The 14,818-nt window shown below is 43.2% G+C and overlaps 2 protein-coding genes across 2 annotated transcripts in view; both read right to left on the reverse strand.

The window, feature by feature from the left end:
* LOC138265271 (prohibitin-2-like) overlaps positions 1–162 on the reverse strand; it is a 64,504-nt gene extending 64,342 nt beyond the window's left edge. The window contains exon 1 of the mRNA XM_069212870.1: positions 46–162. Within this exon, the coding sequence (XP_069068971.1) occupies positions 46–66 (21 nt within the window). The 5' untranslated portion in view covers positions 67–162. The remainder of the gene's footprint in view (positions 1–45) is intronic.
* Positions 163–12,571: 12,409 nt separating this feature from the next.
* Positions 12,572–14,818, reverse strand: part of PDE6D (phosphodiesterase 6D) — a 69,238-nt gene continuing 66,991 nt past the window's right edge. Inside the window, exon 5 of the mRNA XM_069212871.1 lies at positions 12,572–14,414. Coding sequence (XP_069068972.1) covers positions 14,333–14,414 — 82 coding nt within the window. The 3' untranslated portion in view covers positions 12,572–14,332. The remainder of the gene's footprint in view (positions 14,415–14,818) is intronic.

Genomic DNA, 14,818 nt, shown 5'->3' on the forward strand with positions numbered 1-14,818 from the left:
GCCCCCAGAGGCCCGGCCCAGGCCGCCTGCTCCGGCCGTACTCACGCTGGGATCCCGGCCGGCCATGCTGTCCCCGCTGTCGGTTCTACGTACTCGTCCAGACCGCGGCTATGACCTCTGCGCGCTGCTGCCAATCAGCGTCCACTTCCGGGAAATAGCGACGAGCCGTCTGGGAATTGTAGTTCAATAGCCGCACGGTGCCGCTGGATAAACTGCAGCATCTAGCAGAAAGAAGGCTAGATGCTGCCTGGGAGTTGTAGTTTATTAACCCAGGTGTGCCCGATCTGCGCTGCAGCCCCTAGCAGAAAGAAGGCTAAATGCTGCCTGGGAGTTGTAGTTTATTAACCCAGGTGTGCCCATCTGCGCTGCAGCCTCTAGCAGAAAGAAGGCTAAATGCTGCCTGGGAGTTGTAGTTTATTAACCCAGGTGTGCCCGATCTGCGCTGCAGCCCCTAGCAGAAAGAAGGCTAAATGCTGCCTGGGAGTTGTAGTTTATTAACCCAGGTGTGCCCGATCTGCGCTGCAGCCTCCAGCACATGGGTACTCGCAAACATTTTCCCAGGGGCCAAAAAGTTTGGTCTGTGACGTGCCTGGGCCGCATTGATACCAGGGCAGTGGCGGTCGGGTGGGGTGACTGGGGGATTGGTGGCAAGGTAGGTGTAGGGGAAGCGAAGAATATACATTTAGTTGCTGAAATAAACAATGGGCAACCAGCAAACCTGGAATTAATCCCGGCTTACCCACTTTTCCAAATTGTGTGATCCTAGGCAATTGTTTAGTGTCACTTTCCTTCCTTTTTCTGCATTATCACATTTAAGATGACGTCGAAATACATGATTTATGGTGTGTGCTGCACAAAACCTGATTCTGCGTTTGATTTAATAAACTTTAATGTTGTTTATGTATGATAGGAACCCAGGCCACCCGTAAAGTACACATACCAAGTGACTTGCCTCTTTAATTTATTATCGGTGGTGTTCTCAGCGTAAGGGGAATAATTAATGTTTTCCAATTTATGTTTCCAAATTTATGTTTGAAAACTATCACTTATAAATGAATACATCTCAATGCGCTGATAAAACAAATTGTACTAAGGCGAAAAGGTTCTACACGTTAACTAAATACACCTTTTTAATTTTGAAGAGACTGTCTTAGTTTTACCCTTATGCTGCAAGATGTCTTTAAAAATGAAGGCGTTTCTAAAATTAAGTGCAGGAGTCCATAGTTACTTCCTTTCTTTAACACCAGTTAAGTTTGAAATAAATGATTGTGTGTGTGTTTCATATTTTTGTTAGTGCGGAGTCGAGCAAACAGCTGCCCAGTGCTCCTGTTGCCCCAGGGGCCCCATGTAAAGGTCAGACAGGCCGCATGAGGCCCGCGGGCCGTACTTTGAGTATCCCTGCTCTAGCAGAAAGAAGGCAAAATGCTGCCTGGAAGTTGTAGTTTACTACACTTAGGGTACCTGACCTGAACTGCAGCCTATGGGGGGGGAGTTAAATGCAGCCTGGGAGCTGTAGTTAAGTAAAGCGAAAATGCATACAGTCTGGGCTCTGCCGGAAAGCAGCACAAGTTAGAAGCACTTCAAGCCTCCTCTTTGCATTGCATAGATGGAAAGTATCCAGGTCCGTGCAAGACTTAGAGGAGTCCCATTTTTGGTTAGAATTCTAGGACTTGTGGTCCAGTATAAAGCAATGGCTACTAGTGCCAGAATTCTAAGGAAAAGAAACAGGAGTGAACTAACTAGTCACAGAGGACCTGGGAAACTTTGCCTGGTGTTGCACGGGTACCTTGAACCCTTGTTGAAGCAAGGTAAGCGAGTGCTCCCAGTCCTGATTTTAGGTACCAAAAAAAAAAACCACAGTCAAAATTGAGTGAGCTCCTAGGAGCTCTAGGCGTCACCATACTTGTACTATTGATAGCTGGACCTGTGGTGGGCAAAGTCCTACAATAAGTGAATTTATACTACATTAAGGCATCTGCTACAGGTGCTACTCCCCTGTGTATTACTCAGACGTGCGAGCAATTTGCCACTAGACAATCACCAGTTCATTCAGTAGCGTGAAACACTAATCAGTGTAGCGCTTACAACCCCCCTTTCTACTGTAATTGCATTTGTACAGCGGCAGCTCCTCCACTATGGAGGAGGGGCGTTGACCCCCCACACCACCAGGAGCAACAGCTGCAAAACTTGAAAAATAAAAGTGTGATGAACCATATTTCTTATTGTTTTATTTTTCACGGGGGCGGAGCCATGGGGGATGACAGGCTGGGAGGGGGAGTGGTGTGCACTCCCCCCCAGTGCACGTGTGTGTGTTTGGCTGGCCATCTCAGGACGGCCAAACACATGTGCACTGAGCTCTCTCCAACCGAAGCTGGGTTAGAGATGCAGGTACAGGCTCCCAGTCTGTCTCAGAGCGCAAAGTGAGGGCGCTCAGGCCACTCCCAATGCTGCTGTCATGCTGCTAGCAGCATGAGAGCAGCGTTAGGATTGGCCAATGGGCAGTCTGGGAGCCTGTGCCTTGTGGAGCAGCGATGAGGATGTGGCAAGATTCAGGTAAGTTTATTTTTGTGTTTGCTTTGTCTCCCCTCCTCGTGCTGCCCCGCCACTTTACCCCGCTGCCAGCTGCGACTGCGTTTGTATAGTCCTTCATAGCTCAGATGAGGCTCGAAAGCACTCTGTTGGGTAGTAGACTAAATCATGGAGGTGACTGGTGGAAGTGCCTTCAATTGCAGTGTGGTCTATGTGGGAATAGTTTTAGTGCCATGTGTGGGCCCAGGGAGGCTACTGTTATCCTGTCTTATATGACAGTTCTTATTAGTTAAATGGTGCGAGGAAAAGTAACAAATACCTCAATAGGTGTTGTGTATATTATTCTGCAGGTTCCTATGGAACTCCCTCCAGCCACATTCAAAACTAAGCTACTGATGTTCTGCATATATGGGTCAAGACAATCACTGTATAATTCCATGTAAGACAGACAAGGGTCAGGATAGGGATCCATACACGTGTACTACATAGTCAGCCATATTAAATTCGGGCAGCCCTGTCAGAGGAGAGCAAGGTTCTAGCTCCTCAGTGGAAAGGCACTACCCTACAAAGCTGTTTAAATATTACTCTTGGTCTTAGAGAACTGCCCTATGTACTCGTACTAGTTATAGGTAGCAATGGAGTCTTTTAGAGGCAACATCCCAGCTGCAGGGATTGAACATGGTCAGTTCACGGTCACACAGGCACTAGTTAAAGGTCAGCCTAAATGTTCTTTATTGTCAACATAACAAATGTACCCATATATCCCACAGAGTGAGCTATATACAGCCTGCAATTGCAAGTACAGAGTTTATAGATGGTTTAAAGCCCCCAAATGTAGTGACAGACAGTAGACATCTTGATACGTTAAATATGTGGTTTAGTGATGATTATTGTAGAAGCAAAGATGAGTAGCTACATGAATGTAGAAATTCATCTAGTGGCATGTTCAGGGTCCAGGATGCCAGGATAGTTGCTTATCTGAATACCACAAGAAAAGTGCAAGTCTACTCGAAGGAGTGCACAGATTACACCCAGCCATGGAAATGCATAATTGAAGTACTTAATACCAATCACAGTCTTCAGTTCGGTTGTGGATCGGTAGTTTGCAAAAATACAAAACCTTGCTTCCTTCCAGAACTTCAGATGGTCTTGCATGTTTCCTATCTTGGCTGTCAAAGATTTCTAGAGTTTGGCAGCTGTGCTGAGAATGTTTTTCCATCAGTGTTCTTGTACAAGGGGGGGGGGGGGTTAAAAGATGGCTAATCTTCAATGTGGTGCCTTGTTATGGGACTATCATTGGACTTTAGCTTAGAGGAAAAACAAACCGTTCCCTTATATAGTCCTGCAGGCAAACCAGATTCCCTTGAAGGCAGATAATTTGGCTATAGTTACCCTGTGAACTCCTTGGAGCTAGTTCCATATGTTTCCTTGGACAAAAGTATAAGATCTGTCATGCTGGAGTTCTGAATCCTTTGCAAGGTGCTATGTATTTTGATGAGTGCCCCTACGTAACAACATTTGCATAATCAACCTTCTACATCAAAATGCCTATAATGTCCTGGAGTATTGTCAGTATCATAGGTGTGGGAAGATGCATCAGTGTTCACTGAGTGATTTGGGATATCAGATATAGGCTGGAGGCCATGGTCACGCCGAGATTTCTAACCTCCTTTGATGTTAGTGGTGGTGTCGAGCTCCCTAGGTTAGATGCTTGTAGCTCGATAGTTTACGATTTCAGAACGGAGTTAAAGGTTACTGATCAGCATCCATCCATTAATGGCACAAGTCAAGGCAAAACCAGGTAATTCGGGGGGTTTCAAGTTTTAGGGTAATCTGTGTGTTGTCAGTGTGGCTATGGAAAGTTAGGTTGAAGACCTTGATCAGATCTGGTAAGGAGGTAGATCTGGGAATGGAATTGGGGAGAAATGAATGTGCAGAGGAGAGATGATGGTTCTTGGGGTGATGCCCCAGTGTGAGATAAGAGATGAAGTGAATGATGGTACTGACACAATACTTTGTCTATGCTAATTTCAGGAACAAACAGCAATTCTCTTCTCTTTAATATCTTTTGGATGCATATGATTGTATTATGTTTTGAAATGGTGCACACTATGGTGAATATTATACAGATTTGTGATACTTCAGGCTTGCGCTAGGGCATGGAGAGGAACAGCGAAACACAGCAGTATACATAGAACAATATGAAACAAATACATCTATTAACAAATAAAACCTAAAGAAAGAACTGCAAAACATCAAATTGATTTAGGACTTCACTTCTGAGAAAGTAGAGAAGAACTTTTATTTATTAAAGAGCATTCGGTTTCTACTTAACCACCAGTGATTTTGACTGTACCAGCAAGGCCCGCTCTTCTTGGTTTCCTATGGTCCATATTCTCATGGAGAGTCAAATTTGTTGCTTCTGTCTGACTTGTCCTCTCTGGTTCTCAAGCTGTATCCAAAGGCCATTCCCCTCTTCCAGTTTCCGGCCTGGAGGTTGAAACAATAGGGCTGCAGAAGAGGCGGCTGCCTTGGATTTTGCCAATTGCTGTGCAGGATTCTAGGACAGAGCCTACTCTGCACTATTAGGTTTTGTTTCAACAGTGGTACGATGCTGGGTCTGTGAACCCTAAACCCAGTGAACAGCTCAACACCCTACTCTTCTTGTAGAATGGTTAAGATTTGGGTGTGGATGTCACTAATCCTTTTAAAAAGGCCTATATTAAGGATTTATATTAGGCTAGTTTTGGTTTTAAACTACCTGAATGGACCTGCACTTCGCTACCAAAATAAAGTAGCATAAGTCCACCAAATATGCACTCAGCCAATTCATAAAGTTTCTTTGAAGAGAAAAAGTAATTGCTAAATTCTTATAACCATTATATATTATTTATATATCTAGAAATGATTTTTCTAAACAAAAAAAAAAGATAGAAAGCTTAGGATCTACACGTATCAATTTACGCAAGAGTGTTCAATCATTTGGAGGTATTACAAAATTCGAATCAGTTCTCTAGATCTTAATAATCCAGTATAGTTGGAGTTGAACACAATAGACTGCGTTCAGGCAGTTGTGGTCATTCTTATAACATAAAAAAATAATTGTAACCGCAGTCAGTTAAACAGTTGTAAATTAACATAATCTCAAAATTAAGATTCTTATTTATCAATGAGAGCAATTATTAGAAACTTATTTTGCTCTCATTCTGATTCTCCAAATTCCATATTTATACACAGTCACCCAGAAATGTGAGTTATATGATTATTGAAAGCTCTTTTCATTTCACATTCTTACTAGGCCTCCGAGTAATTTTAATTACACCAGAGTAATTCCGCATTACTCGGACACAGAAATACCAATAATGTGATTACTCCCGTTTGTGTAAACAGGAGTAATTTGGGAAGAAAAAAATCTTACTGCGAGAACACAATTAGACCTCATTAGCGGCTGCCCACATGTGGGATGTGTTTTGTTGCATTTAGTGCTATTTCTTAGTGCAAAATGCATCCTCGCATTCATGTTGGAAACAAAGGGACATTTTTGCGGCAAGAAAACAGTGCTAAATGCACACTTTCTTTTCTTCCACAATGCTGCATAATCTTCCAATTTTTTTAGGTAATACCACATGATTGCACAACACGGAATTACAAGAGCTATACCCTCCCTTAAATCTTACACTAAAGAATCTACATTTAATTAAGGCTAGAACTGTATAACCAGATTAGTATTATAAACACAAGTTCCTTTAATATAATTCTCTGGTAAATGAGCAGATCTATTCCTGTTGGTTGCAATGATAAATTATAGTTCAGACATCATAGTACATTCATATTTTTTGTGTGTAAGCAATTTCCAAACTTGAGTTAACATTCTAGTAGGAGGTTCGAAATTGTTTGGTGTGCATCCATATTAGTTGTCAATAGTACTGTGTCCATGTAATCACCTGATATTCATAACGCTTAAGAATCATGCGCTTTAAATGGACCCACCATCTTGTAACAGCGCAGAATTCTCACAGACTGAAATCCTCAATTCTGACCATAGCATATCAATCTGCTTAGCTATGAATCAACATAGCAAATCATAGTAGATGCCCCTATTTGTTAAAATTCCGCCTGTGTGATCAACAGTATAGCTCTTGACCAAGATGGTTTCAAGAAGATTTGCCCAACAAATATTATCTGAGGAAACAGAGTCCCAAAAATAATACCTAGGAGCAAGTCATCTTTGATAACCATCTTAGGGAATCAGAGGAGATTCAATGAAGAAAATCATCCTTTGGAGTTTTAAAATCCTGGCAGGTGGATTGTTTTGGATGTTCAAATTCCTCACTTGCCAATTCCAGGTCACATGCACAATAATACAGAGAGTTCTGAATTTGGTGCCTCCTTGCTTGTTTATATAGTGCATTGTTTTGGTTCTGTGATACAATTAGAATCTTGTCTGTCAATTCACAATATTGACATCATTGAGCTGCTACCTTTTGAACCCAAGGTCCGGCACCATTCTGCAGCAGAGCTGCCTATCCTTTCAGGGAGGCATCTGTTAAAATGATTTGGGAAGTGAGATCCTGATGGAAAAACACTCCTTTCACTAAATATTTCTTCTTGCACCACAATACTAGAATTGCCTCCCTGCTATAGGCAGTCAAAGCCTATCACCACAGCTGCCGTCCTATTCAGACCACTGATGATTTTCCAGCAACTGTTGAAGAAGCCTAATGTGAAGCCTCGTCTTTAGATTAATGAAGACATAGGATACCAAAGAAACCAGAATGGATGATATTTGATGAGTCGTTGGGGATGGAGTTGATAAAATCCAATGTCACTTATTTATGGGAGACCTTTTACTCCGGTCATCTTGGATTTCTGGAAGATAAATTAAAAGCCATTGTGTAAAAATCCCAGTCTTCTCTGCTGTATTGATCGACTAGTCATCGAGGTACAGTAATGCAGAAAAGCTGCTGCCACAGCTATGTATTTAAATTTTTTTAAAAAGCGTGAGGAGCTGATTTAAGATGAAGGGTGTTGATAGTGAGGGGTTTTTACCAAGAACCTTAGACATCTTCTGTGCTTTCATGCATATGAAATGTGGAAGGATGCATCTTGCCAGTCCATACGACACAACCAGCTTCCTGGCCCCCCTCTGAAGGTCTTGAAAAATATGACGAAGAACAAGCACATGGAGCCTCGCTTTCTTTATTCATTCATTCATTCATTTAATGAGATGTTTGAGATGTGTTGTAAATGTATTTGGTTGCTACAGAGTCCTTTAGCAAAAGGTACAAGACCCTGAAATTGATGATAAGTCTCAAAATATGCAGATGTTCATCTCATTTAACCCAAATGGTAAACCTAGTGCCTGCTCCACCAGAGGTAAATCTGCTACTGCTGTGCTACTTGAGAAAATCCCAATTACCGAGATTTGCAAAGCTGCAACTAAAGAGACTGGTTCACACCTTTACGAGACATTGTCTTGAATCGGATGCTAAGGCGGATCCCCAAGTGGGCAAGCATTTCTAAAGAATTTGTTTGGCTAATTATACGATTCCCCTTTTTTTTTTTTAAACCTCCTCCTTCGCTGCATTTTAGGAGGGATGAGCTAACTAATCTATTCCGTGCTTATGATTATCAAGGGAGATCCACTGAGAGAAAGAATGGCTTCTTCCCTGATAATCTATTTCTCTCACCGAAGAATCTATATTGAAATCTTGAGCAACTCCTCCATCCACTGAAGAGGCAATATATGCATAGCACTATACTGCTAATTTGTTCATCAAAAATAACTGAAAAAACCTCCAGGGCATGATGGAACACAAGGTCAAGAGGCCCTTAAAGGTGCAGTGTCCTTTTTTGCATTGTTTCAATGCTGCAGCCTACGCAGGCTACAGTGCTATGTCTTAATCCTTAACTTAGATTAAAAGGAAGTAAGTGGTAGGCATTGTGAAGGTCATCTTTAAAAGGTCACTTTTCTTTTCACTTAAGTCACATTTTCCTTCTAAATTTTAAAGTAATTCAGTAAGACTGGCAATGTACCCTGTTTTTAAGGCTGCAAAATGTAACATGTTTGCCACATACATTTCCTGGCCATTGCGAAGTAAGGTGAAATAGAGGTGACTTTGAAAGAACTGCTCCAGGGCACCCACACGTGGGCGGGACTATTCAATGCTTAGGATTTCAATGGAGGTCCCCCAAGAGAGAACTGGAGGTGACGTATGTGGGACTGCAGGACAGGCACATGAAAGCACGCATCCAGCAGGGCCAAGGCAATCATCCAGTTGCTTGGATCCAAAGCAGACAGAACTTGGGCTAGAGTCAGTGTGCTGAATTTGACTTTCCGTAGGAAGGCATTCAGAAGTGAAGAACTAAAATAGGACGAAGGCCTCCATCGCTCTTCGGCACAAGCAAATAACAGGAGTAGCACCCATCAGACATATCCAATACACGGATGGCAGTGGTGAATCACAATGGTGCCCACAGCACACCCAAAGAACTCAGTAGTATCCAGTCAGCCCTAGTTGTTACGTCCTGGCTGTCCTGAATGGTTTGAGCCAAAGGGGCCCAAAACTCCGATGGGACAGCTGGCAAGTTCTCACGGGCCAGGTCCCAGAAGGCATGCATATAAACAGCCTAATAGGCAGAAGGCATTGACTGAGCTCAGTGTAAAACTGTAAGTGGACATCATCCACTTCCAAGCACCTCACTCCAGTTCAACTCCTGCTCTGGAGGGGTTGTGGGGAAGGAGGTAGGATTGACTCCACTGTTGAAAGCGTGGACCACACCACTATCCGGAGCCGGGTGCTGTATAAGAAAGTCTGGGAAGCCGGGCATCGGTCTATGGTGTCTGGCCAACTGCCTGCTCACTTTGGGCCAGACTGAGGCTTCACCCAGGTGCCCATAAAGATGCAAGACCAGGCTTCAATAAATGTAACTAAGGGCCCAGATGAGGTTGTTCAAGGATGCAAACCTTCAGTAAGAACATTTGTCTTGACATCAGCTGAAAGCAGCAGTAAATCCAGGACCTAAGCTGCATGTTCTAATCACTACAGCAAACTATGTTCTCTCCTCCGTTGGGGTCAAAGGGGAGAAACAACCCCTGTATCAAGAGAAGTAAACAGCCCACTCTGCGTATATACCAACCTCATGATAGTGTGAGTTTATAGCATCCCTATCAACAACATCTTTGTTATCAGGTTGATCAATATCCAAGCCAAAGAGGTGATAAGGCCTCTGAGAAAGGCCTCATAGAAGAGGATGTGTTTTGTCTGAATCAGTGTACAGGGTCAGTGTGTACTGGAGTGAGCAAATGCATGGTCTTGTTTGGGGTCAAAGCACATTCAGCTTGAGGCTGTACACCAGTGCAGATCTTGGAGCTGGAACAGAAGTTGGCTTTGGTGAGTAGCTGAAGACTGGTTACCACAGGCAGATTTGTCCTCTGGGCCGTCTGTTCCCCTACAACCTTACTAGAGACCCCTGTGGATCCTTTTGGCCCAAAGGTGAGCAGAAGAGTGGCAAAAATACATAACAAGGCTTCCTTATAGGCTTCGATCTCGCGTGGCATCACCAATAGTCCAATGTAGTCAAGGCACAACAGGACCAGTTGTGGAGTTGGCTCAGCAGTCTTCTCTCCGGAGAATTTGGCATGATGGGCTCAAGTCCTGCTTCAATGACCTATGCTTCCTCTTAACTTTAGACTTACTATACAACATTGACTGTGAGGAGGGCCTGTCACAGGAGCAGTCTCAACAGTGGGAACAAGTGCACACCCTCGACTTGGAGTGCGAGCAAGACTTGTGCAATGTAGGATTTCCTTTAGTGTTTGGGAACATAAAGCTTCTATTAACGGTCCCAGATCACCTTCAGTCGTGACTCGAGCCCAAAAAACAGAGGCACACCTCATGCAAGTCTGCAACTGACATCTGTTTCTAACAGTCATATCAGGGTTTACTGATATGGCAATACCGTCCCCTTGCACACGTGAAAGATTTTGTAAGGAATTAGTCAACTGACGAAAAGATTACAAAGCTCCTGAGCCGTGTAGAGGTCACAGAAAAGAAACTAATATCGACACAAGTGGCCATTTTATTTGGCTCTGCTTCTTCACTTCTAGGGTGGAACAAAGTCAGCGTGGAGACGTATTCCACCACCTAGAGGTGTGAAGAAGTACTGCTATGAAAACCTCTGGATCAAAGCGGAGCTGGGAGAATATTCTAAAGGTGAGGAATCAGCAGTTAGAAGTATCCATCAAGAATACTTTATAACGTTGGAGATGGCGCCGTGTGGCACAACCTGGTGGCTACAGGGAGTCATTGCTGGGGAAAAAGATTTCTGGACCTGTCTGAAGTATTCATCAGAAAAACAGGGTTCATACTCGTCCAAGGAATTTGAGGGACAGCGCTGGAAAACTGGATTTTATATCTATTCAACAAAATATACAGCACCCATCATTTTATGTAATTACCTGCCGCACAGGTGGTTGGAAATGCTCCTTCCAATCGGGTGTTGAACAGTGTGAGCTGTATAAGAGGTGTTGTTTTGCTCGGGCTTTTCCTATGGCTGAGGAATGCTGCTGACCCAATCGTCGTCCTGTAGACGAGGTCTGACTTTAAAGAGTGTTATTGCTGTTGCTTTTGTTCCTGAAGTTGATGCTTTGACACAGTTATGTAAACATGTGGCTTGCCATTCGAAAAGCCACTGAACTGGACCCAAAGACCACCCCTCCCCCCCACCAAAGACTCGCTGTTTCCATCATCTGTAGTGCCTAGTTGCCCGGTGGCCCAAATCAAGATGATGCATTAAAAGGAAGCTGCAGTATTTGCTGTGCATGTGGTGTCAAACGTGTAAGCCTGTGCCAATATGAAAGCATGGCAGAGATCAGCAGTGGCCTGGTTAACTGTATCATGCGAAACACCCGATGAAGTTATCCAAGGTGGTCACTCCTTCCATGACCATTGCGCAAAATCATGTCTCTAGAGAATCTTTGGAAACTGGTTCATAAAATCACAGATCTATCATACTGGTATAACAGAGGCAGAACACCTGGCAAGTGTGACAATACCAGCCGATGTCTGGCAAATATTCTTGAACATTTTTACTGAAGTGGGAGATGTAATATATAACAACCCTTCGTTGCTCCCCCTTAATTACCCCAATTTGAGTTAGATGAGAAAAACAAAGCATTACCCTTATTTTGAAATAACCCAGTAATTATGACGTGCTAAGTGTTTGGCACACTGACCACACCATGGCACACTTTTTAGTTTTATATTTTAAACCATGTTGCACAGCAGCTCAACTGCTGTGCAACATGGTTATATATATATATATATATATATATATATATATATAAAAAAATTAAAAAAAACACATTAACAAAGGGTAGACGAAACCTGGAACAGGAGGAATGCTGGAGGCAATGAGTTAGTGACTGTAAGACTCTAATCTAAGAAGATACCCTCACCGCTGAAAGTCTGGAGGCCAGAATATCCTATGCCGTGGCACATTTTCTTGTGAATGACAGCTTGCTTAATGTCGAAGGGGCTATAAAAGCAACAGTCTGGACCTAAGCCACTGTGAGTGCTGAAGTATATTTCAACAATAATACCAAATTCCTTTTTGGTCAGACGTGAAGGACAACGTGGGTGCTGCAGAGCTGATAGTCTGTATGCGTTTATTTCTGTTAGAAAATATTTACCTTTATTTTTTTTAAATGTTGTAACACATTGTTTTAAAATATTAATTTTCTAAACAAGGCACGATAATGCTGTACCCGCTTGTAAAACCTGAAAGAGTTTAATTTGATAATACCGTTATGGAGAATTGTATTACCTCTCTCAACATTAGGTCTGCTGTAAACCAAGCTGTTGAAATCATATTTATTTGCACAAATGCTTTCTTCTAGCCATCCCAAAAGAAGTCTATGCACGAGGTGAAAGTTACTTCCATGACATACCTCATAGGAAATCGACCACTCAATGGATAGAAAAGATCCATTCAGTTGCACAACTCAGAAGAAAGTATTTCAAATCATGCTGACATCAACACGGTTTTAAATAATTTTATTAGATAAGGTGATAGCATACAGACTAGATATTTTTGTTCTTATAAACGATAGGGAATGCATTGTGTGCAAAGAGACATAATGAAATAACAAAAGAGAAATACATGGAGATAACTTAAACTTACAGAAACATTAACAGATAGATATGGGAATTGGTATGAGTGTGTACACAATTATGAGCACCCAGGGACAACCAGAAGTTGTGTCGATGTACACAGGTACAAGGGGGCCTCTTCCGACTTGTGGATGCAACCTCACACATAGCCAGGGTTGAAAAGACAGTCATTTTCTGATCTTAGGCAAAAGCCTTCACTCATCTTGTTCACTTAGTGGGGGGAAGATACGACAGATCTCTATACTCGTGACACGCAGGCCTTACTGCTGTCTGAGAAGGGATTAAAAGTCACCTCGATGGGTGCCGCAGCGCTAAGTATGGTCTGCCTGGAAGATACATCATCACCTGGGCAAGTAACAGTGAAGCAAGCTTTCTCTTTTGTTCTCTCTTCCTCAAGAGGTGGCACACACTTTGAATCTGAGAACATTGATTATTGTTCTAGACCATGCTGCCAGGTGCCATGGATGCCGCACAGATTCCTGTCCACGTATTCTCTCAGACCCACTCAGTCTTTGGTCAGATATGCAACGCACAAACTACTGGATAACAAAAAAAATATTGAACCTTTCAAAATTCTTTCAACTTAGGAACATCTTATTTTTAAAACCTTTCGTGACCCTCAGCTGGCACAATGTGGACGTCAAAGTCGCCCTCTTTGCTTTTAAAAGTTGCGCCTGTTCCCTATGCACAGTTCAACTATTCAGCAAAGCTAATGCTCTGCATGTGTTCCTATGAGGAGCCCTCTCCATCCACACCTGACTATACATACAGTCTACATATTGAGGAGCCCTCTCCTTCCTCACCCGACTGTGCAAACAGCCTCCATATTCTAAGCCTGGCCCCCAGTGGTTCTGCAAGCCAGTTTGCACACAGAGATGTTAGATGCTGGACTAAAGACCCCTTTCAGTCCCAATGTGATGCTGATGGGCTCGCTTCCACAAACCAGTACCCACACTTCTTGTACCAAGAGACCACCGACCTGGCGTGGCACGCACACTACTCTTGTACCCATTTCGTAGGACTTCCCCATACCACCCTGGGGATTCGGGAAGCAGAGCCATAATAGAAACATGTAGAACTAACAAAGAACTTTGCATTAACATTTCAAGTAAACATTCTCCGAGCATGTGTTTGTTTAAATGAGGGTTGATTTTCATGATAACCCTTCAATGATCATTAATCACTGAAGTATTTTATTATTGCCACAACCCCACAGTGAGTGAGTGTGTTTGCTAAATGTGCGCATGTGTTGGAGTTGCCAGCCAGAATTAAAAGCAGGGTGCATAACTTCATATTAGTAAAAAGGGTGATGCTGCAATAATTTACACAAGTCTTTGTGGGCATGTGCCTGCCCATAGTTACAAAAAAAATTCAATCTGGGAAGTTGTTTATTCTCCTCCCTTCACTCGGCCAGCGACTGCTCCCACCAGGGTTGTCTCTTCTCGATTGAGTTTTGCTGGTTGGACGAATACTCCATATCCAACGCCAGGATGCCAGAACAGTCCTGGCAAGCTCGAAGGAAGCACATTTTGCTTGTGAGTCGAGGGCTTGTCTTTTTATGGAGGGGAAACTACAGCTGCAAAAATTAGGACTGAACCAAACCCGGAAAAACCAAAGTCCTTTTTCCTTCAAACATAGAAAAGTCTCACCCTGGAAGTGCTTACGAGCAAGTCGTCGTCGAAGAACTTGGTTTCTATGATAACATTACCACTGTAACAGGAGAAAGAAAAGGAGAGAGGAGGGACACAGGTTAGTGAGTGCCAACAACCAATCAGCATGGGGTGGTCAACTCTAGAGGTCAGGGGTCAGAGCAGCAGGTTGGAAGGTTCAACAAGTTACTTCAAAACTTTGGAGTCATTGATCAGTCAACAAGGGGATGGTGCTGGTCTCTTCTTACGGACGTAGTCTAAGCGCACAGGAGCTGAGAAATCGCTGAAGCCTGAGCGATGGACTATGCAGTTTGCCCTGAGTCTGGATGACTGTGTGCGCAAGTGAATGTGTGGGGGAGCCTTTGTATCCCTTGCCAGTGTGTCCAGATAGAAGGTGCATTAGATGGTGTGTGGAAGGAGGAGAAGAAGAACTTACATTAACTTGAATGTAGAAGATGGCATTGT

Source organism: Pleurodeles waltl, chromosome 11 (genome assembly GCF_031143425.1).
Source record: "Pleurodeles waltl isolate 20211129_DDA chromosome 11, aPleWal1.hap1.20221129, whole genome shotgun sequence".
NCBI lineage: Eukaryota > Metazoa > Chordata > Amphibia > Caudata > Salamandridae > Pleurodeles > Pleurodeles waltl.